Here is a 26440-nt window from a genome sequence, read left to right on the forward strand (position 1 = left end):
GAGCTTACATCACCAACAGCAAACCGCAATACGTCAATTGGAGGAACTCTTTAGGGACGTTAAACTCGAACAACGACAGAACAATCCTGAATTATTTAAAATCGAGATGAAAATAGACAAATGTTGCGACGTGCACGGGAAACACGCTAAAGAGAATTGTTGGAATCGTCGTGGATCCGTGGGCAGTTTAAATCAGACCAGAAGGGATTCGATCGGTCGTCGCGGCGATGGAAATTCGCCAAGTAGGAGAAGTTCGTTGGGATTGCCGATGTCCCCGGTTAAAAAGGAATTGCATCCTTCGAGTTTTCCGAACACGTTGAGGAAAAATCCTTTGGGTGCATCGACCGGTGCTATAAATCATTCCAAAAGGGACCATTCCCATTACGGTGGGAATCTTAGGAAAGATCCTATCGGTAGATCGATGGGTTGTTTGAAAAAGGACACGGTATTGAATTACAATTCACCTTTGAGACGAGATTACGTAGCAAAGTCGATGACGAATCTTCCGAAAACCGGTGGCCAACGTCATCGAGATTCAACGCCAAATTTATCCAGTTTGTTTGGGAAGGATTATCGATCTGGTTCCAAGAACGAACCTGGTGGTTCCTCGAGCAAAGATCATTCGAAGAACAAAAGTGTCTCCAATGGAAATCTCAAGAGTTGTCTCGCCGGTTCCAGTGGAAATCTTCGAAGCAATCTTAACGTAACCTTGAGCCATGACCTCTTGCTCAATTCCAACGGGATTTCAAAGAAGGATAGTAAAACAACATCGAGTATACCTGTAACAACGACTCTTCCTAGTAGAAGAAGTTCATTCGATAGAAGAAGAAAACTCTCTACGGATTCTTTAGATAACCCTAAGAGAAACTCGTGGGATTCGGGTCGCAGAGGTTCTTCTGGATCATCCGGGGGTTGGGATGATCCGATTTGGGAAGAAGGAATTCAGGACGGTGATCAGGTAAGATCTCTTTCTTAACTTTCCTGCAGTTTGTTCGAGGATTTTCTTGGATGAATTGGATTAGTTACTGACTCTAATGAAACTTCTCGGTATTATCTCAAATATATATAGTTGAAATATTACCCTTCCTTGACAACGTTTTCTCTTTAAATCCAGCTGAAGTGTCACGCTCGAGAGTTCATTATCTTCTTCCTTGGTTCCCACGAGGAACGGGATAAAACTTCTCGAATCTTCGAAAGGGAAAGTAAGAAAGGGACTGACCACGATCCTTGTTTTATTATACTCGGTGGTTAGATTCAATTTATCGGACCTTTTAAGGAAGTTCTTTTCATGTGGTAAACGTTGAACGTGGGAAAGCTTGATTATCCGTTATCGCCTACGTTTAGGTTAACGTTTCAATATATTTATTTTATTTATGTGTGCATACATACTTCTGTGTGTGTGTGTGTGTGTGTCATGAATCCATGACAAGTTATTTTTTGTTGAACTATTTTTAAAATAAGATCTTGAAAAAAATAAGCAATTATATTTCGTCTAAGCACACGAGATGAATAATTCTTTACTTCAAGAAACGATGATGCATTAATAATTGTATTTTTATTCAACAAACTGATCTAACATTTGTAGACTTGAATTCGTACGATTGATTTCGAACGTTTTATTTCAGTCAACTTGCGGAATGTTTTATCGGCAAGGTATGTTTCTCGGCACGTGGTACGACGACGCACATTGGTGCGTCTCTTTGTGCTGACGTCATTGCGTGCCATGCATGGTATGAACATGTCACATGGATTAGTCATCACGACGATTACGAAAGCTACACGCTTCGACAAATCTTCAAGATCTCGTTAGTCACGAACGATCGATTTTTATATATTGCAAAGTTTAACTTTAACCCCACCACCACCACCCCTCCCACCAGGTTTGTATCAATTCTAATTGATCTTTTATCTAGAAAAAAAAAAAACATGATTTTTCCTTGACAATTTTTATTGACAATTTTCGTATCAACGAGTAATATGTTGGTCGGTGTTGTTTTGCAATGATTCGATCATCTCGACGTGTTTTTAAATAGAATATTACCTACATCTAAGATAAGATATGAAGTACCTGTTAGTGCATTTCCTGAAACACGATGATCCACAGGTACATCCTACGCAAAATCAACCCACACACTTATTTACTATTCATCGTAATTGACGTCTTATATTTCATATTTTTCAATATTTTTACCACCTCCTATCCCTTCTGCTTCCTCGTACGAATCTTCTCTCGACATAAACAAAGATTACGTATTTAGTATCGTTCCCTGACAACATCCCACACAAAATCCGTCCCCCCCGTTATGGTAAATTCCAAACGGGACGGTTTAAAAGTAGCATACGCGTCATTAAATTAAATCATCGTACGGGGAGACGAAAAAGTATGGTGGGATATACTTTTATAAATGGACACCGACGATAAATTATCTATTAAGACGAATAAAAACGATCTGACATCGTTATCCTCCATGGTGGGGGAGGAGGGGGGAATCATCGTTACAGTAAAATCATTTTCTACGAATCCACTGGTAGAAGAAGAAGATAATATAAGATTTTTCTTAGAAGATAATTTCTAAAGAATGATCATCTTTTTATCCGTTCTACGTTGTCTCCTTAACGAGAATCTTTTTATCAAGAAATAATAGCACACACACTTATGATGACGGTTTATATAATGGTTTGATTATCCTGTCTATAAGTGGAAAGTAATCGAAATAACTTTTAGAAATGTAACTGGATGAAATTTACTAAAAGAAAAAAAAAGAAAAAAGAACAAAAATAAAAATAAACGAGGATAAAATCATTATATTAAGAAGCAACTAACGATGATCGTTTTATTTATCATCGTTTCATTAATTCTCATAAACGTGATTTCTCCGTAGAAAATCTAGACAATGTAATAGTGGGTCAAAGGTATTTTACCTTTAAATGGCACGTGACGCGGGGACTTGGGGAGACGAGTGACGAGGAAGAGGGGGTTAGGGGGGAGTTGTTGTTGTTGTTGTTCATTCCTCGGGAAGTGCAATTCGATGCAATTTCAGATTGCGATAATGCAAGTGTACTATCATCTACGCGTGACTTTTCGGTCGACGAACACAAACGTGATTTATTCGTTGAGTATTGGATCGTTTTATTCTTAAACAGTTGTCTCCCACAACACACACACACACACACACATTCATAGATGATGACAGATCGTATTTCGATACCGTTAGGAAAAAAAGTATTGTAAGCTTATTGAGATATAAATGTGCATACTCGTTGCAATTGAAAATCAATAAGAATAAGAAGAAGAAGAATAAGAAATACAGACACGAGTTACAAAGTAAAAGGGTTCGTTAGCGTGTCTTCTTCTTGATAATTTATCATTATCACGATTAAAAGGTATAGAAATGAAAAAAAAATAAAAAAAACACATCGTGTGTAACGCAACGTAATCCAAGATTAAGATAATTTCTATTTTAATGAGAAATGTTTATTTGTTTATCTTAAACGAAATTTTTCTATCATCTAAAGTAATTTATACTACTAAATTAAATTATGTAATATATAATTTATATATATATATATTATATTTAATTATTATATATTATTATATATTATATATTTTATTTATATTTTATTTAATTATTATATATAATTAATATAATATATAATTTAATTTAGTAGTAATTTTTAAATAATTAAAAATCGTTTCGAACGATCAGACGAATTTTCTAAACATTTGTTTAACACTTTTTATAATACTAATCGCATCTAATCGTTGCAATAGAAAAAAAATAGAGTGGGGGAAAGATGAAAAATAAACTCATTTCATTAAAAATCACAATCGATCTTTGACATTTAAATTTAATCGGGAATATTTCATTTGCTTTTTACTTTTTAATTGAAACTTTCTTCTTTAATTAGATGATACCGAGAAACGAATAATACGCTGACTAATATAAAACAAAGCAAATTTTTGCGTGGTCGTTGGCGCCGTCTGAGTCTGTTAAATGTGTGCCCGAAATAGGGGACAAAGGATTTGCTATACTCTTATATTTATATCGCATGTTTGTTTTAATTGCCGTGAAAAATGTAATCGAGAAAAGGGCTAAATTGCAATTTCTCGGATTTGCTTAATTATCCAAGGAATTTTCTTTGGAATGTTTCTTCGATTCGGTGAAAGTTTCTCCTCTTCTAACTATGACGTTTGTTTCCTTTTTTTTTCCCCCTCCTCCTCCTCACCCCTTCCCATTTTTTCTATGCAACACACATTTAATGTTTTCTTAATTTTGCTTTCTTTTTCTGCAGCGGTTTACAGTTTTACAGTTGAGGTATTCGATTTTTTTTTTCAAATGTTAACTGTACTTTCTACTGTCGGTATTACTGACGTCGGTAAAACAATTCTACGTAGATTTCTGTTTTATCAATAGTTGGTTTACGTTATTAGTAGATTGCGGAATTAACGGTCAAGATTTTCAAACTTTCAAATTGACTTTTTCCAATTTGAACGTTCTATGATATTTCTAGTGTATCAAATAGATTAAAAGAATATTATTTAAATAATGTTAAATATTTGTTGTAATTATATCCTTTCTCTCATTAATTTATATTCGTTGACATTAATATTGCAATTTATTATTTTACGAGAAGTATAAATGTCTATTTTCTGTCTTCTTTTATTTTTAGAAACTTTTAATTGAACGGTTAACATTTAACATAAATTATTAGGCATTTAAAAAAGAAGTAAAAAAAAAAAAGAAGTAAAAGTAAAGATATTTTATGTAATTATGAGTACCGTTAGTGTCCTTTCGGATAAATTTCGTTGGTGAAATAATAACGATCGTGCGAATTTTCCGATATGTTAATATTTCCACGTTCTCCGCTTTACTTTCGACGAGATTTTTAAATTGCTTTTAAGCACGACTCCGTCTAACGGCAGGTTGTGTCATGGTCCATGTACCTGGGACTGGACCAACCATAATTACACGCATGCACATTCGTAAAGTAAAGTTTTCGTTCGACTTATCGATACGTACAGTTTTTGCGAGTTTACTTGGAGAACAGTTATTAACATTTCTAATGGAAATAAGTAATCTCCAGTTTTTCTGGTACGAAACGTCAATTCGTTAAAGAACAGTCAAAGATAAACCATTTTTTTTATTTCTTTTTTATGCCTAAGAATAAAACTTTACGACACGTTACGTAATTTCTCTTAAACAACAACAAAAAAATCACGACGCATGATTTGTTTAAATGAAATTTAATCAAATATATAAAAATATGAAAAAAAATATGAAATATCGTGTCGTTATTTTGTAATAAACTTTATAACGAGCACAAAATAACTTTCGTAAATATATTTTTAACGATCTGTAAAACATTTCATTAGAAAATATTATTTTCAAACAGTAATAAGCCAATTATACGGAAATGTATAAGCAAGATATCGATATACAGGTAACCAACTTGGATTATTTCACTTTAGAAAGATCTAGAGAATCATTTTGACAATAATTTATGAAAAATAAAAACTGGTTAACCATACGTCTCATAAACAGATCATTTTCCATGCGGTAAATACGCGCCGATTTGGTAAGTTGTATTTCCTGTATGTAGAAACTCGGTTAACAGGTCTCATTTTTTACAGGACCTTTAACCTCTTCCCTCCTTTTTTCTCGGCGCGTGCTCTGTTACAAAGAAACGTTGACAATCATCATTTTTTTTATTTTATTTTAAGTATATTTCAACGGGCGTTTCTTAAAATGAAATAAGTATGATGGAAAAAGTAGGTAATACACGGGTATATATTTATCTCTCTCTCTGGAGAAATTCAATCTTCTTTATTTTATTTCTATTCTTCCTTTCTTTATTTTTATTTCTTTATTTTTATTTTTGTACAAACAATCAACGCTGACGGTATTTTTTTTTCCCCATAAATTATATCGTTTTCCTTTTACATTAGTGTAGAAACCATTTTCTAAACGATTCAACACTTCGTTAAACCTTTACACGTTTATTTCTTATTCAAAATCTAATAACACGTTCTTCGTGACTGACTTAAAATACGTGTAAAACCGATAAGAGAAACATTTTCATTATTCTAATCTCGTTATCGAGATGAATTTACAAAACATTTTTAGTTTCAATACAATTTTCATTCATTCATTCGTGTTATTTTATCGTATTATTTTGATTCGTTTATAAAACGTTAATTAGATTTGTTTCTCGAATAATAATCCGTTCGATTATGTATTTCATTTCGAATTGTAAATAGAAAATATTGATTTTATTTGTTCCCCATTGGATATCAGTGTAAATACTTTCTCTAAAATGGCATCCGCCCGTTAGTTATTTATTTGCATTAAATATTTCTCGAAGATTCGATTCTCGATTATATGTTTTGCGACCTATTTATTTCCTATACAAGAGTTTTCGTTTGAATCTTTCAACAAATTGGTGCGGAGAAAACTGGTCTTCTTGGTTGGCTCGTTCACTTGCTCGCTCGATCGCACTTCGTATGATTATTTTTTTCTTTCTTTCCTTTTGTTTCAATTTTATTTTCTGTAGTACAAGTAAAGAGGACAAATATTAATTGCTGTTCCCTCTCCTCAGCACTCCTTCCCTCTCACTATCTCTCACTTTCTTTCTTTCATTACGATGAGATTGATTCGTTCGAATTTTTTTGAACGAACGTAACTTTCCTGCATACCGAGTGCTAGTTTCGTAAAAAGAAAGAAAATAAATCAAATAATATGTTTCGTATATTTATCTACATGGTATACATTTTTGTTTAATAATACATAAATGTTTGTTAACAATTCGTACAAGTGTCTCTGTGTGTATGTGTGTGTGTGTGTGTGTCAGATAATAATCAAATAAAATATCTCATTTCTTAGCGAAAGGAAATTCTTGCGTGGGTTTAGGCTTCTCTTGCAGCTCGTAAAAAAAATCTTTTTTCTCGTGAGATTAAAGAAAGGAGAGTGAGATGAAGTAAAAGAAAGAAAAAAATAAAGAGGATTGCCGCATCGCAGCGAATTATTAACGGAGCGTATCGGAGAAAGCCAAGAATGGAAAATTGGAATTGGTTTGATCTCTAAAAGCCACTGTCACTGAGATCTTTAAGATGTCTTCAAAAGTTTCTTCTTCTTCTTCTTCTAACGTTACGATAATCCAGACTTTTACGATCATTAAAACAACAAAATGTCTTCTCGTTGAACGATTTATACGCGAAATTCTTATTTCGAATTTTTTTCATGTTTTTTGTTTCTTATACTCACTTGGCAAACATTAATATTTATAAAGAATTTATTTTATCTATAAATTCTATAACATTAATAATGATTTTATTAAATGATCATTTCATTAAATAAGTATGCTAATGATTGTAACATTTTTTTCTTTTTTTTAAAGAGAATTTTTAGAAATAATATTTGAATAATTTGAAAAGAAAATGAGTATTACAGAATTTTAATTTGACATTTTGATTAATATCTAAATTTTAAATTAAACATTTGTCATACGTTTGTTAATTTTCTCTTTTTTTATTAAAATAATTATTGCAAATTGCTATGAATGATATATGTGTTTCTTAATATCGTTTCTTATGTTTTTTTTTTAAGAGAATTTTTAGAAAAATGTAATATTTGAATAATTTGAAAAGAAAATGAGTATTACAGAATTTTAATTTGACATTTGGATTAATATCCAAATTATAAATTAAACATTTGTCATACGTTTGTCAATTTTCTCTTTTTTTATTAAAATAGTTATTGCAAATTGTTATGAATGATATATGTGTTTCTTAATATCATTTCTTATGTTTTATTTTTGTTAAAATAAAACGATCGGATATACGAGTAACTCTTCTTTCGCGTAACGATCATGCTTGCGTGATAATTTACGAGCTAGACGAACACGTATATTATAGTAAATAAAATAAAAAGGATGAATGGGTTTTTGATCGAGAATCATAGATATATTTAATACCGGACCCACCCTCATTCTCACTTCCTGCGAATAGTAAACGCAGAATCGCGATTTCTATCACGAGTAAAACCATTTCAAAGCGGATGAGTCTAATCTCTGTAGTCGTTTGAGAAAAGAAGAGAGTACGTGGTACAGTGAAAGCAAGAGAGGATGGAAAACGAACGTGCCAGTATAATAACCATCAACCAACATCTTTTCAATCGTTTTCTTTCATTATTTTTCATTTGATTATTATTTTTTTAATCCACAAATATCGAACACTCGAGATTGAGAACGAAATTATACATTTCCCTCGTTTATGATTGTTCAAACCTTTATTTAAAACATTAATAACATTCGACAATAATTCGAAATTTCCAGTCGAGGAAATGAAATTATAAAATCGTATAATTAAATTTTGCGTGTAAAGGAAGTAAATCTCTATCTCTTTCTATCTCATTCCACGTGCATATATATAACTGTTGTTTTCTCGTAGAATAAAAATCATGTTTTCCATCTGGGTGGGTGGGTGGTGAGGGGGAGGAGGCCGGCTACACGCAGCCCTGCACACAATGTAGTATAACGAAAAAGAAAAAAAAAAGAGAAAGAAAAAAAAAACATACCTTTACCAAAGATTTTAATCTTGATACGTTAAAAAAACACAACGCACAGAGAGAAACACGGCAGAAAACGGAATTGAGTTTTAAACGATTAAAAGAGATCTTTGTGTTTGATCGAACAACTCTGACCAATGATTTCGCAAGATTACAAAACGGACAGAGACGATAATCGAAATACACCTTACGTAAGTTTATTTATTTTTTTTTAAATATATACGACACGTAAGATAAAAGAGAAAGATGAAAAATATATAACAAAAGTAACGAAACAAAAAAAAATATAAATCGGAAAGATAAAAAAGGAGAATTTAGAAAGAGACGACGAAATGAAAGGTGAGACACGTTCGAATTCGAGAAAGTAAATAATAATAATAATATCCTATATTCGTTAAAGTTATTTTAAACAATAGTTGTGATACACAAATGTTCAATTCATTCGATATTTTTAATAAAAGAAAGAGAAAGATGGTAATACTTTCCCCCCTCTACTTCGCTGCGAAAACTAGGGATGAGCGAAGTGACTCTCCGTGATAGGAGGAGGGAGGGAGGAGGGGACAGACACGCGAGGTTTTTTCTTCTTTTTTTTTTTTATTATTCCTATACCGAGGAGGTAGTAGAAGTGGGTCGTTTCTCAGCAGCAACAGCACTCACAGCAGCAGACCGAAGTCACTCGTCGAGAACGTTTTACCTTCTACGCACTCCTTTGGTGCACTCAGCTGAGCACGGACGCATCAACTAAACTTGGATATTTCCCTCTACCCCCCCACCCCACACCACCACCCCCGACAAAATTCTCTTCCATCGAATTATTTCGTATTTTTGTTTAATTAACGTTTCTCGTTCAAATTTCAATTCTTTCGGATTCAATGGTGTTGTTGTTGTTCTACTCTTAAAGTTCTATTTAAAAAGTGTGTGTGTGTTTTTGTGTATATGTGTAATCAAGAAAATTTATATTAATAATTATAGTGTTATTTTAGGATCGAGGGGAATCAATTGAAGAAGTTGAATTGAAAATCGGTGAAAAGTTCTGGAAACTTGACCAACTTTTTGTTTTTTTGTTTCCCTTACGCGTTGATTTAAAAAATTTTGAAATTAAAACATCAGTGTTAATCTTTGTGAATTTTTATCTAAGTTTTAACGAGAAAATAATTTCGATAAGTTCGTCATGATCGCGAAAGATCATCGTAGTTTACGTGGACGTTGACGTGAAAAATTGAATCAGACTCGTTTAACAACGTGTTTAAAAAGAAGACAAAAAAAATAAAGAAAAGGAAGAAGAGGAAGGATTTTCGTTGATCGAAAATTCGAGATGGGTGATATAAGAATATTAGATCCGAGAGTAGATCCACGATTCGATTTGAAACAACATCGTCCTTGGCCACCGATGTACAGAAACCATACAAACGTAAGAGGACCATCCTTGTGTTATCGACCAGTGCCATTCGAAACTTTGACCCAATGGATGGGACCACATATAACGGATTACAATTACATGCCGGCTAGGATAGGTGCACCACCTAATCCAAACAAATCGAGAGATTATTATTATTTAGCACCGATGTATAGAAACGCGATGCCACCACCGGCACAAGCGATGACACCTTTGCAAGTGTCACCCGTTACGGTGTCACCTAGAATGATGATGATGGAAAGGGGAAAAGGTAGGACCAAGAGTTCGGGTGATTATGGGAGGAACAGTGTCCCACCTTGCACTTGTGCGATAGGAAGGACCAGATCCTTGGAAGATGTTAGAAGTGAGATGAGCGAGTGGGAGGATTATCACGACGAAAATGGTAACAATTTGCGAAGGGGTCATCTGAAGGGGGGTGTTGCTGCATCTCGACAAACGCGTAGATCTATGGAAAATCTATTGGAAGTCGAGGTCAATGGTCATCATCATGGTCACAATCATCGTCATCATGGATTAAATACCTTCGATAGGGATGGGAAGAATTATAAAAAACAGGAAGAGAAGAGAAATGATAAAACGGGAAGAAGACGGGGCAGTTATATGGTTCGTTGATCCTTTTATTCTTTAGTTTATCGTGAGAAAATACCTATGTAAACGATTTGACATTATTTTACGATTTTATTTGACCATCGTGTCGTTCATACAGTTTTTTATTTTTATACTTTGTTATTTGTCAATGAAACTAAATCATTCTATTGACAAATCAACGCTCGTATTTATCGTGCTATAAAATATTATTTATTTTATGGTATAATACAAAAACGGGGTTAATGGTTTGTTTCTTGTTCTTAATAAAGTTTCCGCACGTCAATTAATCTAAACCAAACTAGATTTATAAGACTAATATATTTTCTATAGAATTATTATTATTATTATTATTCGGTGAATAATACTTGAATGAGAAAATGCATGTGTGGAAATGATTTACCAAATTGCTATTGGAATAAAATACGAAGGTCGATGACGACGTGTTGAAATAAATTAATACTCGAGTATATCCTGATCAAAAGAGGAAAAAAAAAACAGAGAGAGAGAGAGAGAACGGAAAATCTTTCTTTCGTATATGTGCTCGCACGTTTAACGGTAAAATATGCGAAAGGAGCACCATATAGTTTTATCTACTTACGTGTACGTTTATCCAACGAAGCATGAGCGTGCCGTGCCGTGCCGTGTGGTGGTTCTTGTGGTTAATAAGAAACCATCGAACGGCCTTGATGTTCTTTCGAATTCTCCCCCTCCTCCTCCTCCTCCTTCTCACACCATTAACGAGAGACCGTCAAAAGAAACAATAAATGTTACGAAAGAATTTCATTTAGATTAATCAACGAAATAACCAATGGACAAAAAAATTATGGGATCGATTAAATCGTGATTTTAATTATAACAAAAGCGTGTAACTCATTTTTTTGTTGTTGTTTAAAGTAAGTATTGAAAAGAAATGAACGCTGGTTTGTTTCTTTACGTAATAAAAATTGAGAAAAATTAATGAATGATTTTTTAAAGAAAAATTTGTAAAATGAAGGAAGGAAGGAAGAAATTGGAAAAAAAAATAAACAGGTGGAAGAATAAAAAATAAAGTTTTATGGCAAAAACTCGGGGTTAGATTAATAATATCGGTGACTCGTTAAGCGTGTTATGTAAAACGTTGTATACGTTCTCCTCAACTGTGAGCATAATTTCTTGCGTTGCTAGTTCTCCGCTTATACATTTTGTTAAACCGAGCAACCGGATTAATTACGCACGCGCGTGTTATACCGGACATTAGTTACTCATAAATTCGAGGAAGCAAAAAGTAGGAAAAAAGAGAAAGAGAAAGAAAGAGAAAGAGAGAGAGAGATAGGAAGAGAGTGAAAGAAAATTGTTCACTAACCATACACCCATATACATACATATGTATACACATATACATATAACTACTTATCTTATACTTATACTCTAACATGAGATAAAATTTAGAAATAGAAAATTCTCCTACGTGTTTTTTTACCTGTCGATTTAAACTGGCTAATTATTCTTCTAAGACACACGTGAGCCCGTTGTATTTTCTTTTGTTTTTTAGCAACAGTATAATCGTTGCGTTTATATAAATATGGCGTGTACAAATTCTTACTAATATTATTATTTTACAATTACTCGTGCGATATTTAACGAGGAGGAGGAGGAGGAGGGGTGGGTGGGGAGGATAATTTTCTGAGAAATCGCACGAAGAAAGTGTTCTTCCCTCTCTCCCCTCGGTCTCCCCCCTCATCCCTCCAATGATCCCATAGACGGGGTTTTGAGTTAATCAAGCGTTGCCACTGTTCCTAAGAGGATAATTTCATCGGACAAAATAATTGTCCGTATACGATTGGCTATGGTTAACAACAATAACAACAACAACAGCAACTTGATTTGGATCGAAATGATTTTCTCGATCGTTATACTTATATGAAAGTTCAGATTAATTTTTCTTCTTCTTTTTTATTTATTTATTTTGTTCCCTAATTGTAAGCATTTAAGTTCGTAACTTTCCAGATAGTTTGCAACGATAGGTAATAGTTTTTTCCTTTTTTTTTGCGTTCACCCTTCTAATTAATACGAATTTTGTTCGCGTGTATGTGTGTGGAGGGGAGGGGGTAATTTGAAGTGAGTTTAAATAAAAGAAAATAATCGATCGAAATCATTCGACAAATAATTTACTTCCTTTTTAGATAACGCGACACTTCCTAGATAATGTATTTATTATCGACTATATATAGTTTGATTATTTATCTAACAATTTCATCGATTGCAATTACGTACGTCGGAAGAAATCAACGATATACATATATAGATAATAATAATAATAGTTTAACGTTCTATCGATAATAATCTTTAATCATTTAACATAATCATTTATTTGGGGTTTTAGTTTATCTATTTGAATAATCACAAACTATAAGGAATATTTCCTTAATAGTTATTTCCGTATATACGAAGAAAAAGAAAGCTGTTTATATTCTAGTATAATAAAAAAAAAAAAAAAAAAACACGAGATACCATTGGTGTGTTCAGATGAGGATAGTTTTATTTCTCTCGAAAACATAAAAAAATACAAAATTACGGTTTCTTTCGTGAAAGTGAACCTTACACGTTTAATAAAAGTTACGTAACTAATTTAAATAGAAAATCAAATAAAAATCGTGCTTCTTTTCTCGAAAAAAAAAGAAAAAAAAAGAAAAAGAAAATATAAAAAGTAAAGAACGGTCAGATTTTAAGGAAGAAATAATAATCCGTAATATAAGATAACACACACACACCGCGGAAAGATTTTTCTAATTAACATACGAACGAAAGTAAATTAACGAACGTTGTAATAGTTCTTAGTACAATTAAAACTTATGACGTGTGTGTGTGAGTGTGTGTGTGTTTTGATGCCTTTTCGTCGTAGAAAGTTTCGAGAGAGAGAGATCTCCCTTTTATTAATCTTTTCCTTTCTCTCTTTCTCATCTTCTCTTTCTCTCTTCCTTACCCCACCCCACCCCACCCCACCCCTAACCCTCCTCTCCTTTCCCCCACCGATTTTTACGAAATGATATTTCTCTCGGTCTTCTTCTTTATTTTCTCGTTTTATAATAACGACGATGCGTTTTATCCTTTGAACTATTACGCTTCTCTCAATTCGCATAACTATCGGTTGAAAATGCCTCTTGTCTTGGAAAAAAATTTCACGGAGAACGTATTTCAAGCTACCAAGTCAGGAAAATTACAGTCTTATCTCGATTGAATGAGAAATGATCGTACGGTGGACGTGCATATTGCTTCTGTGTATGTGTCCTATGTCTATGTCTATGTGTGAGTGTGTGAGAATGTATTGGCAAAAGGGTTGTCTCTTACGAAATTTTCATCTCTAATCGACGGAAACGTATTCTATGTTGGATTGTGATGAATTTTTTTAAACGACAGCTGCTGGCAGTTTCATAATAAAATTTATGGTTATCATATAAAAAAAACCATAAGTATATTATTTTATCGAATTGGTAGGAAAAGGTATCGCGAGATCTCGAAATGAAGCTTCTCGAAATGAAGCTTCTCGAAATGAAGCTTCTCGAAATGAAGCTTCTCGAAATGAAGCTTCTCGAAATGAAGCTTCTCGAAATGAAGCTTCTCGATAAATTGGATTGAATACTATTGAAGATTTGTTTTTTAGATTTTGATTTACAATTCTTATTGTTTTCTTTTCCTTTCCTTTCTATGATTAATATAGTATTTTTAATTTAATATAGATGGGGGGTTTGGTTTGAGTATTCGGCATCTGTCCGAACAAGTCACGAAATTTTCATCTCTATTCGACGGAAACGTATTTTATGTTGGATTGTGATGAATTTTTTTAAACGACAGCTGCTGGCAGTTTCATAATAAAATTTATGGTTATCATATAAAAAAAAACCATAAGTATATTATTTTATCGAATTGGAAGGAAAAGGTATCGCGAGATCTCGAAATGAAGCTTCTCGATAAATTGAATGGAATTCTATTGAAGATTTGTTTTTTAGATTTTGATTTACAATTCTTTTTGTTTTCGTGTTCTTTTCTTTTCCTTTCCTTTCTATGATTAACATAGTATCTTTAACGTAATATAGATGGTTCGGTTTGAGCATTCGGCATCTGTCGGAACAAGTCGAACGTCGAAAAAGTATGCCGTGACCTAGATAACTATAATCCGAATGATTTCACCGGACTTTAACTCTTCTCGAGTGGTGGATACTCTGATCGAGACGAACGAATGAACGAATGAATAAATGAACGAATGAAAACATTTCAGATAATTGTATTCCATTTGTTTTGCGTGAGAGATTTCATTAAGCCTTAGGCTAATATTTCATTCGGATTTCTATCGAAGTTTCGACCGGCATTTGTAATCGTTTCAAAACTCGGTTTCTAAACTCGTATTAAATTATTGAAAATAAATCAATAATCGTAATAATAATGATGATGATGGTAATAATAATAAAAATAGGAATATTATCGGGAAATTTATTATAGACGAAAGAGATGAGTGAAATTAAAATTGATAACGAACCTAATCGAAAGTGCTTCTCCCATACGTAAAACAAGTTTTCCGTGTGTTCTAATGGACGCTGATGACGAGAAAGTTTCATTTCAGGCGGAGATGTTGCACGTAGATGAAAAAATCGAATATAAAAAGATGAAGGAAAAAAGAAAAAAAAAAAACGTTTATAATTTATAGGATTTAAACGATGTAACCGAAGGAAAGTAAAATGCAGTGTATATGCACGGTATATACTTGCAATTAGGTCAAGGTTTTCTTTATTAATCGTTTTTCATCGAGCCACGCGTCGTTGAATCCGTCTTTGGGATTGGCTTAAGTTCGACTTAAAAGATTCGTTTGGAGACCTTCGAGACATCCGGTATATAAATGTAAAGAAGACATACAGCTGATTACAACGTTTTTCTTCTTCTTTATTTTCTATTTCTATTTTGTTTAATAATTACTACGACGAGTAAAAAAGAAAAAAGGGATGAAAGAATAATTTTCGTTTGAAAAAAATATCCTTTTTATAAAAAGTTGTTTTAATTATACAGCGTAAAAATAATATTGATAAAAAATTGAATTTATTATTAATATTAATATATGATTTCACCGTGATAATATTCAAATACAGAGCTGACAATTGCTTCGAGTGGTACTTTCTAAAAAAAAAAGAAAAAAGGAAAAAGGAAAGAAAAGTAAAGTGGAAGCAATTAAATCGAAACAAAATTAACGAAGAAGAGTACACCTTTATAATAAAAATATAAGAATAATAATAATGATGATTATGATGATGATGATGATGATATTAATCACGAGGAAGCGTCGTCGTTCTTTTCATCGTGATAAAAAGAAAAGAAAAAAATATAAAATTCGTATTACGATTCTTTCCGATTCGTTAAATTTTATCGGAAGGAAAGTTGAATGGTTGATTCTCGATAGAAGAATTTTCCCCGGAACTTCGATCGATTTTTTTAACGATCTCTTTCTCACTCGTAAATCACGCTACAATGAAAATACTCCCGAATAAATAATCAAACCCCATAAGGAAAATAATATGAGATCCTCCTTCTCTTATTTTACATTTCACGGTGCGATAACTTTTGGTATGTTGTATAAATGGCAAAGTGGTTCGTTCCGTTGAAGAAATCTGAACGATCGTTCAACGAAAATCTTATCTTTGACTTTCCAGAAAGTGAAAATCTGTGCATCTGTTAAAATGATCGATTATCGAACCTATTCTTTCATTTTATTATTGAAAATCAAATAAATTAAACATTTTTGTTTCTTTGAATGCATCTATCAAGTATATATAAAATAATTTTCATCGTAGTTTTATGAATAATTTGAAATAACGAATACAACACAAAATATTACAAATCTGTGCCATTTTTAAGTAGAAAACTCTTTTGTTCAAATCCATCCCGATGTTGAACTTGTTTTCTCTGTCAGGCAGAACAAAAATTCTTTTCTTCATTGAAAAAAAGGTGATAAAATTTGTTAAAATTTCTTTTCGTATAAATGACAGTTGTCTGAAAATCAAAATCTTTCATTTTTCAAACTAAAAACTTCGATAAATCATATTTCCCGAGTAGGAAGGTTGTGTAATTTCTTGAATGACGTTAGTGAAACCATAAAATATCTCGTTTGAACAATTTTGAAACCGCGAACTCGCGAATAATCATCGATTATTGATTTAGACACTAACGATTCAACGATATGTCATGGATTATTCATGACACGCGATTCGGAAAGGCGGAATACAACATCCGTGACTAAGCAACGATCGTAAATGCTTCCTACTTGCTCAACTCGGTTCGCACATGTCCTGTCCTAGATCTTGGTACACTTTTCTAGCCTTCCTAGAAAACGGAACTAACCAAATCAAAATAGAACTTTACATAGAAATACTTTTATATTTCTTTTTTTATTTTGGTTTGCAACTTAACCCTTTGAATGCTGTATATTTTTGTACTTAAGTGTTTAATAGGAATAAGATACTTTATTATTAGTGTGTTTGTTTCGTTGATTGATTTTACTAATCACATTTAATAATAAATTAATATTTAATAATTCAAACATTTTTGTTTCTTATATAATTTCCATTAAATTTCTCATATAATTCATTAAAATTCAAAAATATATTATATTGTGGGATGCGAGTGTCTCCAAGCCAAACACTTAAATAGACATTCGTGAGAAGATTGGACGGTGGGCCCTGGATAGCTCAATTGGTTAAAGAGCAGTCAGGAAAGCGGAAAATCCGGGTTCGAATCCCGGTCCAGTCAATCCAACGGCCCAATTTTTTCACGAATCCTAAAATATTACTTGCATTTATATTAACAAACACGTATATGTTTCCCATACTAACTCAAAAGGTTAAGTACTATTAAGTACACTAGTTTCTTTAGTTCTCTTGTAAAAAAATAAAAAAAAACCATACTAATTTTCATGCTTCCTTTTCTCAACAGCCGATTATTTCGCAAGTAATGATTCATTGCATTCGTATTGCAACGTAATGAGTAACAATGATTTTATCTAAAAAACTAATACAATACATACACGTATATTGCGTACGTGTGATTATAAATGTTTCTCGGTCGTTTAAATCGATAAATTCGAATCGATATTTAAGCTCACGTTATCCAATCGACATTTCTCTTGGTCCCTTGCAATATATCTATCGTATAAAATTTCCTTTCAATAAATTATGTAAGAAGAACGTTGGGTGACCATTTGGGTAACATATATACGGTGTGTATCCCATTAATCGTATTCGATTGCATCACAAGGATGTTCAAATCTGCATGACGATAGACATACATACATTCTCTTATCTATAATTATTATTATTATCATTATTATTATTATTTAAAGAGTTAGAACAAAAAGAAGATATAATAACGATTATATATACAGTCGGAATGAAAAATATCAAAGATAGTGATGTTGAAAATATGAAATAATTGAAAATATTTATTGATGCCAAATGCTAGACGGCAAATGAAGAAGTTCTCACGTTAAATTAAAACGTCTTGTTTTTCCATTGCTATATAATCTTGTCTTTTCTTTGCGATAAACGAACTCGAGCACGAACTTGTGTTTTATTATACTTCGGGCTGCTGTTGCCGTATCTACAAAACAACAGAACAACAACATCAACCCGCTCATTTGCTTTGCTAATTTGTCCATCAAGATAATCGACGAGAAGTCGGGAAGCTGAAAGTAAAAGCGTGGCGAAGTGCACACCGTTGTGCAAGAAGATAAATAGCAAAACGAATTTACGCTTCGTGACTATTACTATTACTATTACTACTACTACTACTATTAGAAAATATCTATCTATCTAAATCATCGTAGAATTTCAAGAGAATATTCTATCCTATTTAATTTGTTGATTATTAGTATTCTCGAATATTAATGGAAATCATTTTCTCGTATTCTTACAGCAAGAACCCAGACCGGATCTAGATGTTAGCAATGGAAGTAGCAACGGTGGGAGGCCTAGATTTGTTCCAGTTACTGCATTGGAAGATGTACAAGCAGTTCGTTGTGCCGAATTTCACCCCCATGGTAAATTGTATGCTGTGGGATCTAACTCGAAAACCGTACGAATATGCGCCTATCCTAAACTCCATGATGTCAGGTAAGAAATCTTTTTTTTTTTTTAACTTACTTACTTAATATTACTTTCAATGTATACATTCCAATCGTTCTGTCCGATTTGAATTTATATTTTTCGTCGAGAAAAAAAACTTGACGTAAAATGTCGTTCCTCTTGATTCGATATTTTAACATATTTTTTTTAATATCTTTTTTATTATTCATATCGATGAACTTTATCGAATTAAACCAGCAACGAAACTTGTATTCGCACGAATAAATGCAAATCAATTTCGACTTGGTCACGGGACCGGTTTAAGAAGTTATCGATTAAAAAATATATAAAAAAAAAGAGAAAAAAAAACAAAAAGTGAAATGTCAAAATGCGATTCGTGCGTACAATATAATCGATAGTATAATTTGTAATCTTGTTAAATATCGTATTTATATAATTATCGTATGATATTAATGAAAATTTCGGATTGTTTATTGACCGAGTAGCATTGAAATTTATTTCAGTTTTTGAAGTTTAACTTGGACAAATTTATTTTTCATTATTCATTTCTAAAGGCAAGCAAGTAAGCAAGCAAGCATTCTGATACGCGGAATGGAGTTTAAGCTCGTGTAGAAAGCGGAAACTTTTATATAGTTTGTGATGTGCGATACAGAAAAGAGGTACGATGCTATGTGCAAGCTGTTTCGCGCCGGACGAGCGAGAAATCGTAAATTACAAGTGTGACTTAATCGAATCGCGGAAATAAAAGTTGGACGGACGAGGAGATATCTTATTCGACACGCGAGAAAAATTTACAGGATTTCCGCGAGAAATCAATATATGAATTCGAACTATAACTCGTCATTTAACAATAAAAGGAAGTCGATTGTGTATGTTTAAACTCTGTTACGAAATAATAAACTTTATTAGTTAATCGTATTTTAAATAAAATAATTTTTTGTAGGTATTAAATATCCAATGTGAGAAATAAATTTTAATACAAATTAAAAACCCAACGTGAAATAATTATCATCGATTACGCGTTGTTTTTTATTTTTTTTTTTTTTTATTTGATGTTAGAATAATAAAAAATTCATACGATTGATCTTGACATTAAAAAGCAATTCTTTAACTTTCTTAATATTTCCTTTTTCGAAGAATAATAAGAGATCGGTCGCGTTGAATATTTTCAAGATGAAAATTAGCGGTGTGAAAGTTTGAACCGTGGTTAAAAATTACCGTCGTTCTTACTTTTCTTCTTTCCCTTTTTCTACATTTGGTCGTTAACGACGTCAAAACATTGTTCGATCCCACGCTAGAAACGTGTGTATACACATACGCATGCATGCATGCATGCACGTGTTTAAAGTGCGTTCGGTTTAATAGACCGACGTTTTAAATGAGGGCTGGGAACGAACACGACGAATGAATTGATGAAAGAAAGTGATGATATGATACTCTGAGAACGTTCAGGGATTTTCTTTCTCGCGATTTGAAATCAAATTTTTCATCATTCAGCTTACAAAATACCTTACGATTGATCATAGCTAACATTGATAATATTATATTTTCAATAATATAATCTATAATTTAATTTTGTTTCTTTTTAGGGAGGATCATCAAACTTATCAACCAACCGTTCTATCCAAAAGAACGAAACACCATAAGGGCTCGATATATTGTCTCGCTTGGACACCGGATGGTCAACTCATGGCAACCGGAAGTAACGATAAGACGGTCAAACTTATGCGTTTCAATGCGGAAACCTCAAGTCTCGAAGGTAACTATCGTATTATTCAATTTCAAATGAAAAATATATTATATTTTATTAAAATATTAAAATAGGTATCACACAGGAAATTGGGACGGGTTATAAATTCTTCTTGAACGTTATTCCAAATTTCTAAAAATATTAAATTTCCAAATATCCAAATTTCCTGTGTGTAATATTTTAATTTCTTGATAAGATAAAAATCAATTCAATTATATTTTATCCATATTATATATAATCCAAATATGAAATAACATAAATATTATATATATATATTTTAATTTATATATTATTATTATATATATTTGAAATATGAAATAACATAAATATGAATGAAATTTGATGATTGTGAATAGGTCAAGAGGTAGAATTGACGATGCACGATGCAACGGTTCGTGATTTATGCTTTTTGGAGGATACGTCTAATAAATCCAGTTTGCTGATAAGTGGAGGTGCTGGTGATTGTAAGATCTACGTAACCGATTGCACAACAGGTACACCTTTCCAAGCACTCAGTGGTCACAGTGGTCACATTTTAACACTTTACAATTGGGGAGGTGCAATGTTCGTCAGTGGATCCCAAGATAAAACTGTCAGGTTCTGGGATCTTAGAACACGTGGTTGCGTTAATATGGTCACACCTGCGACGGTACCTGGTAGCAGGGTAAGTTCACTTTATCATTATTGTTTTCGTTAGATTCGTCACTTCTACTTTCACCTATGTGTTCTAAATTTTCTATTACTATGATCTCGTTGATAATATAAATCTCATATCCCATAGCACCCTCCTTCCCCACCCCCTCATGATATTATTTAACTGTTCACGAGAATTGCAAATGTTTAAGATTTCATAAATAAATTCAATGGCGCCTATGCATGAGACATCTTATTATTTCGTTTAATTCAATTTTTAGTTTTACGTCCGATAAAAGTTCGATCCACGTTTTATTTTTCAATTGCACATCATCTCATCTCGATTCCTCACACTTTCTTTTATGTACACACACCCACACACACATATATATATTAATTAATTAATTATTCTATTATATTATATAATTAATTATATTATATATACTGAAACACGTACACGTATATATACACACGCATAGGATCGAATATTTATCGGACGTTTTTTGAAATAACTATTAAAAGTAATCAGTATTATTTGTCTGATCAGTATTTAATGTCGTTTCAGGTTGGCAGTCCGGTTGCTGCATTATGCGTTGATCCTTCAGGACGTTTACTAGTCTCAGGACACGAGGATAGCAGTTGCGTACTTTTTGATATTCGTGGTGGAAGAACTGTTCAATGTTTCAAACCTCATGCTGCGGATATTCGAAGCATACGTTTTTCTCCTTCCGCTTATTATCTACTCACAGGTGGATACGATAATAAGTTGGTACTTACTGATTTGCAAGGTACGTGTGTCCCGACAACGTTAAAAAAAACAAAAAAATATATTTGATCTTAATGCAGTCTACCTTTTTCCGTACACCTGTTTACCAAACCGGTTTTTAAGAAAATTCTTGCATAGGAACTAACATAAGAAAAATATTTACTAACTAATTCTACGAGTGTATCAATTTTTCTTGGCTTCATTCCTTTTTTTCACACGTATTTCTATCTTTTTTTTTTTCTAAAGAAAAAAGGAGTGAAAGTAGAATCACGTTATGATTTTTATAAACGGTGAATATTAATGAATATTTAGGAATTATTTAATCGTTTGATTATCGAATATTATCAGCTTAAATTGTTCAATAGAAAAGGAATGACATTTTCTTATTAGTTTTTCGTTGATTGATTTTATTAATCAAATTTAATAATAAATTATATAATTTATTCAATGATCATCATTTTTCTTTCTTGTATACGTTATTTGCATTTATATTAACAAACGCGTATAATAGTCCACGCTGTGAATTTTTTTGATCCAGAAGACGCATATATGCGTTCATAGCATTCAAAGGGTTAACGAATAATAATTTGATAGAACTTTGAAAATTTGTTTTCAGGTGATCTAACGATGCCTCTTCCAAGTGTGGTGGTTGCTCAACATCAGGACAAAGTTATTTCAGGACGTTGGCATCCAACGGAATTTTCTTTTCTCAGCACGTCGGCCGACAAAACAGCAACGTTGTGGGCCTTGCCACCGATATAGAAGGAAAAACATTTTGTATTTTTTCTCATACGTTATTCTTATTCTTATTATTATTATTATTATTATTTATTTATCCTTTTTGTAAGATTTTCATTAATTGCAATTCTTATAAGATCGTTCGTTCTACGTCACGATCAACGAGTATTCTTTTATAACAATTCGAATATTACATTCGTAATTTTAAACTCAAACGAAATAAATAAAAGTAATTGAGTGAAAAGAACAAAAAATGAAGAAAATAAAAAAAGATATCGTAGAACGATCGATCCTATTGGATGAACAAGGACGAAACGGTCCTCGTGTATTTCGTGCTTCGTTGTGACCAATTAAAAATGTGCATTCGTGTTATAATTATTAACAAGGAATGGGAAAATACGATTTTACGATTGACCGTAACATCATCGTTTGCTTTATGCGCTTTTGAGTATCTCAATATTGAAAAGAGACAACAACAAGAACAAAAAATAAAAAAGAAAAAAGAAAAAACACGTCAAGCGAAGTAGGAAAAGCCAAGAAGAAACGGATTCGAGGTTTTTTTTTTTGATTCGTATTTGTAAGTAAATCGTTAAATGCGATTAGGGAATTTATAAGACTGCGAATGGAGAGTTTATAATCTCGTTGCGAATGTATTTACTTGACGAGATAATTTTGTTTGAAGGAATAAAAAAAAGAAAAAAAGAAAAAACAACAACAACACACGAGAAAAATACAAACGCGAATGTTTGCACAAAAGCGTGAAAAATAAAAATGAAAATGAAAATGAAAATGAAAGAGAAAGAGAAAGAGAATATGTGAGAGAAAGAAAAGTAGGATCATCGAAATTGTCAAATCGATTATTTGACAGGATTCTTTGAGTTTGAGAAACATCTCGCATTATTCTTATTCAATTTATCTCTCTTTTATTTTTTTTTATTTTGTTTTTTTATATATATATACGATTACAATCGCATTACTTACAATTAGTGATGTAAATACGTTGATGACGTAAAACAATTTTGAATTACGTATCATATGGTAGATTAGATTAAAATACGTGCTCTTTTGTACAGTCTACGTATTTTAAGTTTTTATTATCGAGTGCTCTCTTAGTTTTTTTTTTTTCTTTTTATTTTATTTTATTTTTTTAATCGTTTACATTCGTTATGTTACATCGCGATCAATAAAATGATTCGTCGACTCACGATTTTATTTTATTTTGTTTTTTTAATCTACGAACATATAAAAGTAGGCTCGAACTTTTCATTCATTTTCCACGTGATTTATTAAGTTTTAATAATTATCGTATTATTTTCTTTTTCTGTCTATCAGTTATAGAAATCGATGTATCTTTTTTTTTGTTTTTATTTTTTATTTTTTAATAGATAAAATACTATATTACTAATTCGCACACGTGATTAACAACTATGCTCATGTATGTTTATTACCGATTTACGAATCACGCCAAATATACAAATATTAAGCGTAATTGTAACGTATAAGTATATTTATTCGTATTAAAAACAAAAAAAAACAAAAAGAAAAGAGGAAAAAAAGCAGGAAAAAAGAAAAAAGACAAAAGACAAAAAAAAAAGGATAAAAAGAACTAATAAAAAATAAAACACACAAAAGTTATAAAAAGCTCGTAGCGTCGACATTTATCGCACTCCCTGAAACGAGAGAACGAAACAAGATGAAAAGATTTTTAAAACGAGAATATGTTTTTTTCTCTGAGAACGTAATAATAATAATATGATACAATAAACATTTGAAACATCGATGAGTTAGAATTAAGTTTTGCTTTTCGCGATCACCAAAGTTCTTGGAGTAGTAATCGTTTAAAAAAAAAGAACAGAAAGTAGAAGAAGAAGAAGAAGAAGAAAAAGAAAGGAAATAAGTTAAATTTAATTTTCGTCTATTTTTATATTTTTTACACGAAAAAAAAAAGGAAAAAAAGCGTTTTGAGGATATCAGCATTGAATAGAAGAAAGATAAATTTTCGTTAACTCTGTAAATACATGAAATTATTGAGTAAATTCCTCATAAATCTGATTTTGTTAATCGATACTGTTAAATACGATTAATTAATTAATTAATTAATTCATCGATTCTTCCATACTTAAAAATCAATATTAAAAAATGAAATATTTTTCTTCTTTTGTTTACACATATACATATATATATATATATATTTATTTTTTATTCAACGAGGAATAGAAGAAAAAGCAATGGAAACGATGAGAATACAATACGTGCGATAAATAAACTTGGAATATATTTAAAAACGAAGTATAAAATAATAAGAAACAAACGAACAAATGAGATTTTGAAATCGATAAAGAGAGATGCGTTTCGAATGAAAATACAAAAAATAAATAACTTACGTCTAATATACGATTTTATCATCAACTTACTTTTGCAAGATGTTTTAAGAGAATAATGGCGCTATTATGCATTGTTATTAACGCATATTAAAATATAGATACATAGATAAATATATATACATACATACATACAATACATACATACATACGTACGTGTATACATAAATTTCTAAAATGATTCAGGCGAGTGTTCTTTGAAGTTTTTGAGATTTCATCCTCTCTTCATCGCATACAATTTCTTGCCCTCGATTTTCACATAAAAAAAAAAGAAAAAGAAACATTTGAAAAAGCATTGAAAAGCTTCCTACCAAACTTTCGTACGAGGCTCAAGACAAAAGAAAGAATTCATTCGCAAATTGATGACATTTATGATTTTAAAAATCGTAATGATATACTCAGATGACGTTTTAATTTAAAAAAAATCAATTGCGAGGAAAAATCGTCGATTATACGCGTAGCAATTTGTCGTGCCTTCTGTCGTTAAACTGCTTTTCGACGAATCACACACACACACACACGCACACTTTATTTTTGTATATTTCGTGTCTTTGCAATCCCGTTTACTATCGCAGAAAAAATTAGAAAAATCCATCATCAACAATAATTCCTATCCACGAAACATGAAATAATGTTAACTTTTTCTCCAAACACCCACCATCTCGAGTTATATTTAAACTCATATTTCTTATCACAACCATTTACAATCATTATCATCGTGTTTCCGAATAAGAAACATAATCGTCGCATTCGCACGAATTCGTATAAGAAAAGAAACATTTAAAGGAAGAAGGAAGAATCTTATTATTAATATATCGTATCGATTATTATCTCAGATTAATATATAAATATATATATATATATATATATTAGCGTAATTTATAACTTCGTACTTTTCCTGTAGATACTATTAACTATAATAATGTCATACGTTTAAAATGAAAACAATAAAAATTGCATTATTAAATCGTTATCTATCATTTATATATACCATCGAAGAAAATTATCACGAATAGTATTTTAATACTCTTCAAGTTTAGATTTTATTTGAACTGTATCGTATAATGATCGAGACGATTAGGTTGTTTCAAATTAAATAATTTATATTACGAAGAAACAATTCCTAAATAAAATATCCAAATAAGTGAATAGAAAAATGCAGAATAGAGCAACGTTACGGTAAGTGAGATTTTTTTATGAAAACTTTGGTAAAAAACGGAATATTTGATTTTACAAAGATGATATTGATCAAATACAGTTGAGTCAAATATAGTTGAGTCTGCATAATATGTAATGTAATATTTTTTTTTGTAATTATTCGCATAAAAATTGTTCAAATATCTGTAAGGTTCTTTTATTATTATAATAAGCTTTTCTGAAAAATTAAAGGAAAGAGTAAAAGGAATTATATATAACTATATATATTTAAATATAAATATAAAACAAACTGTATATTATATATAAATAATAAAATAAATATAAATATATATGTATGTGTGTA

The 26440-nt window shown here is 31.5% G+C and overlaps 1 protein-coding gene across 4 annotated transcripts in view; it reads left to right on the top strand.

The window, feature by feature from the left end:
• LOC122518818 (WD repeat-containing protein 47) overlaps window positions 1–23330 on the top strand; it is a 54788-nt gene extending 31458 nt beyond the window's left edge. For 3 of the 4 annotated variants that reach the window (XM_043637933.1, XM_043637930.1, XM_043637932.1), the window contains exons 7-11: window positions 18502–18698; window positions 20261–20430; window positions 20778–21085; window positions 21602–21842; window positions 22437–23330. In XM_043637933.1, coding sequence (XP_043493868.1) covers window positions 18502–18698; window positions 20261–20430; window positions 20778–21085; window positions 21602–21842; window positions 22437–22582 — 1062 coding nt within the window. In that variant the 3' untranslated portion in view covers window positions 22583–23330. The remainder of the gene's footprint in view (window positions 1–18501; window positions 18699–20260; window positions 20431–20777; window positions 21086–21601; window positions 21843–22436) is intronic. The other variant, XM_043637931.1, reaches the window with a different exon arrangement.
• Window positions 23331–26440: the final 3110 nt, after the last annotated feature.

The sequence above is a fragment of the Polistes fuscatus genome, unplaced genomic scaffold (genome assembly GCF_010416935.1).
Source record: "Polistes fuscatus isolate 324 unplaced genomic scaffold, CU_Pfus_HIC Scaffold26, whole genome shotgun sequence".
Taxonomy (NCBI): domain Eukaryota; kingdom Metazoa; phylum Arthropoda; class Insecta; order Hymenoptera; family Vespidae; genus Polistes; species Polistes fuscatus.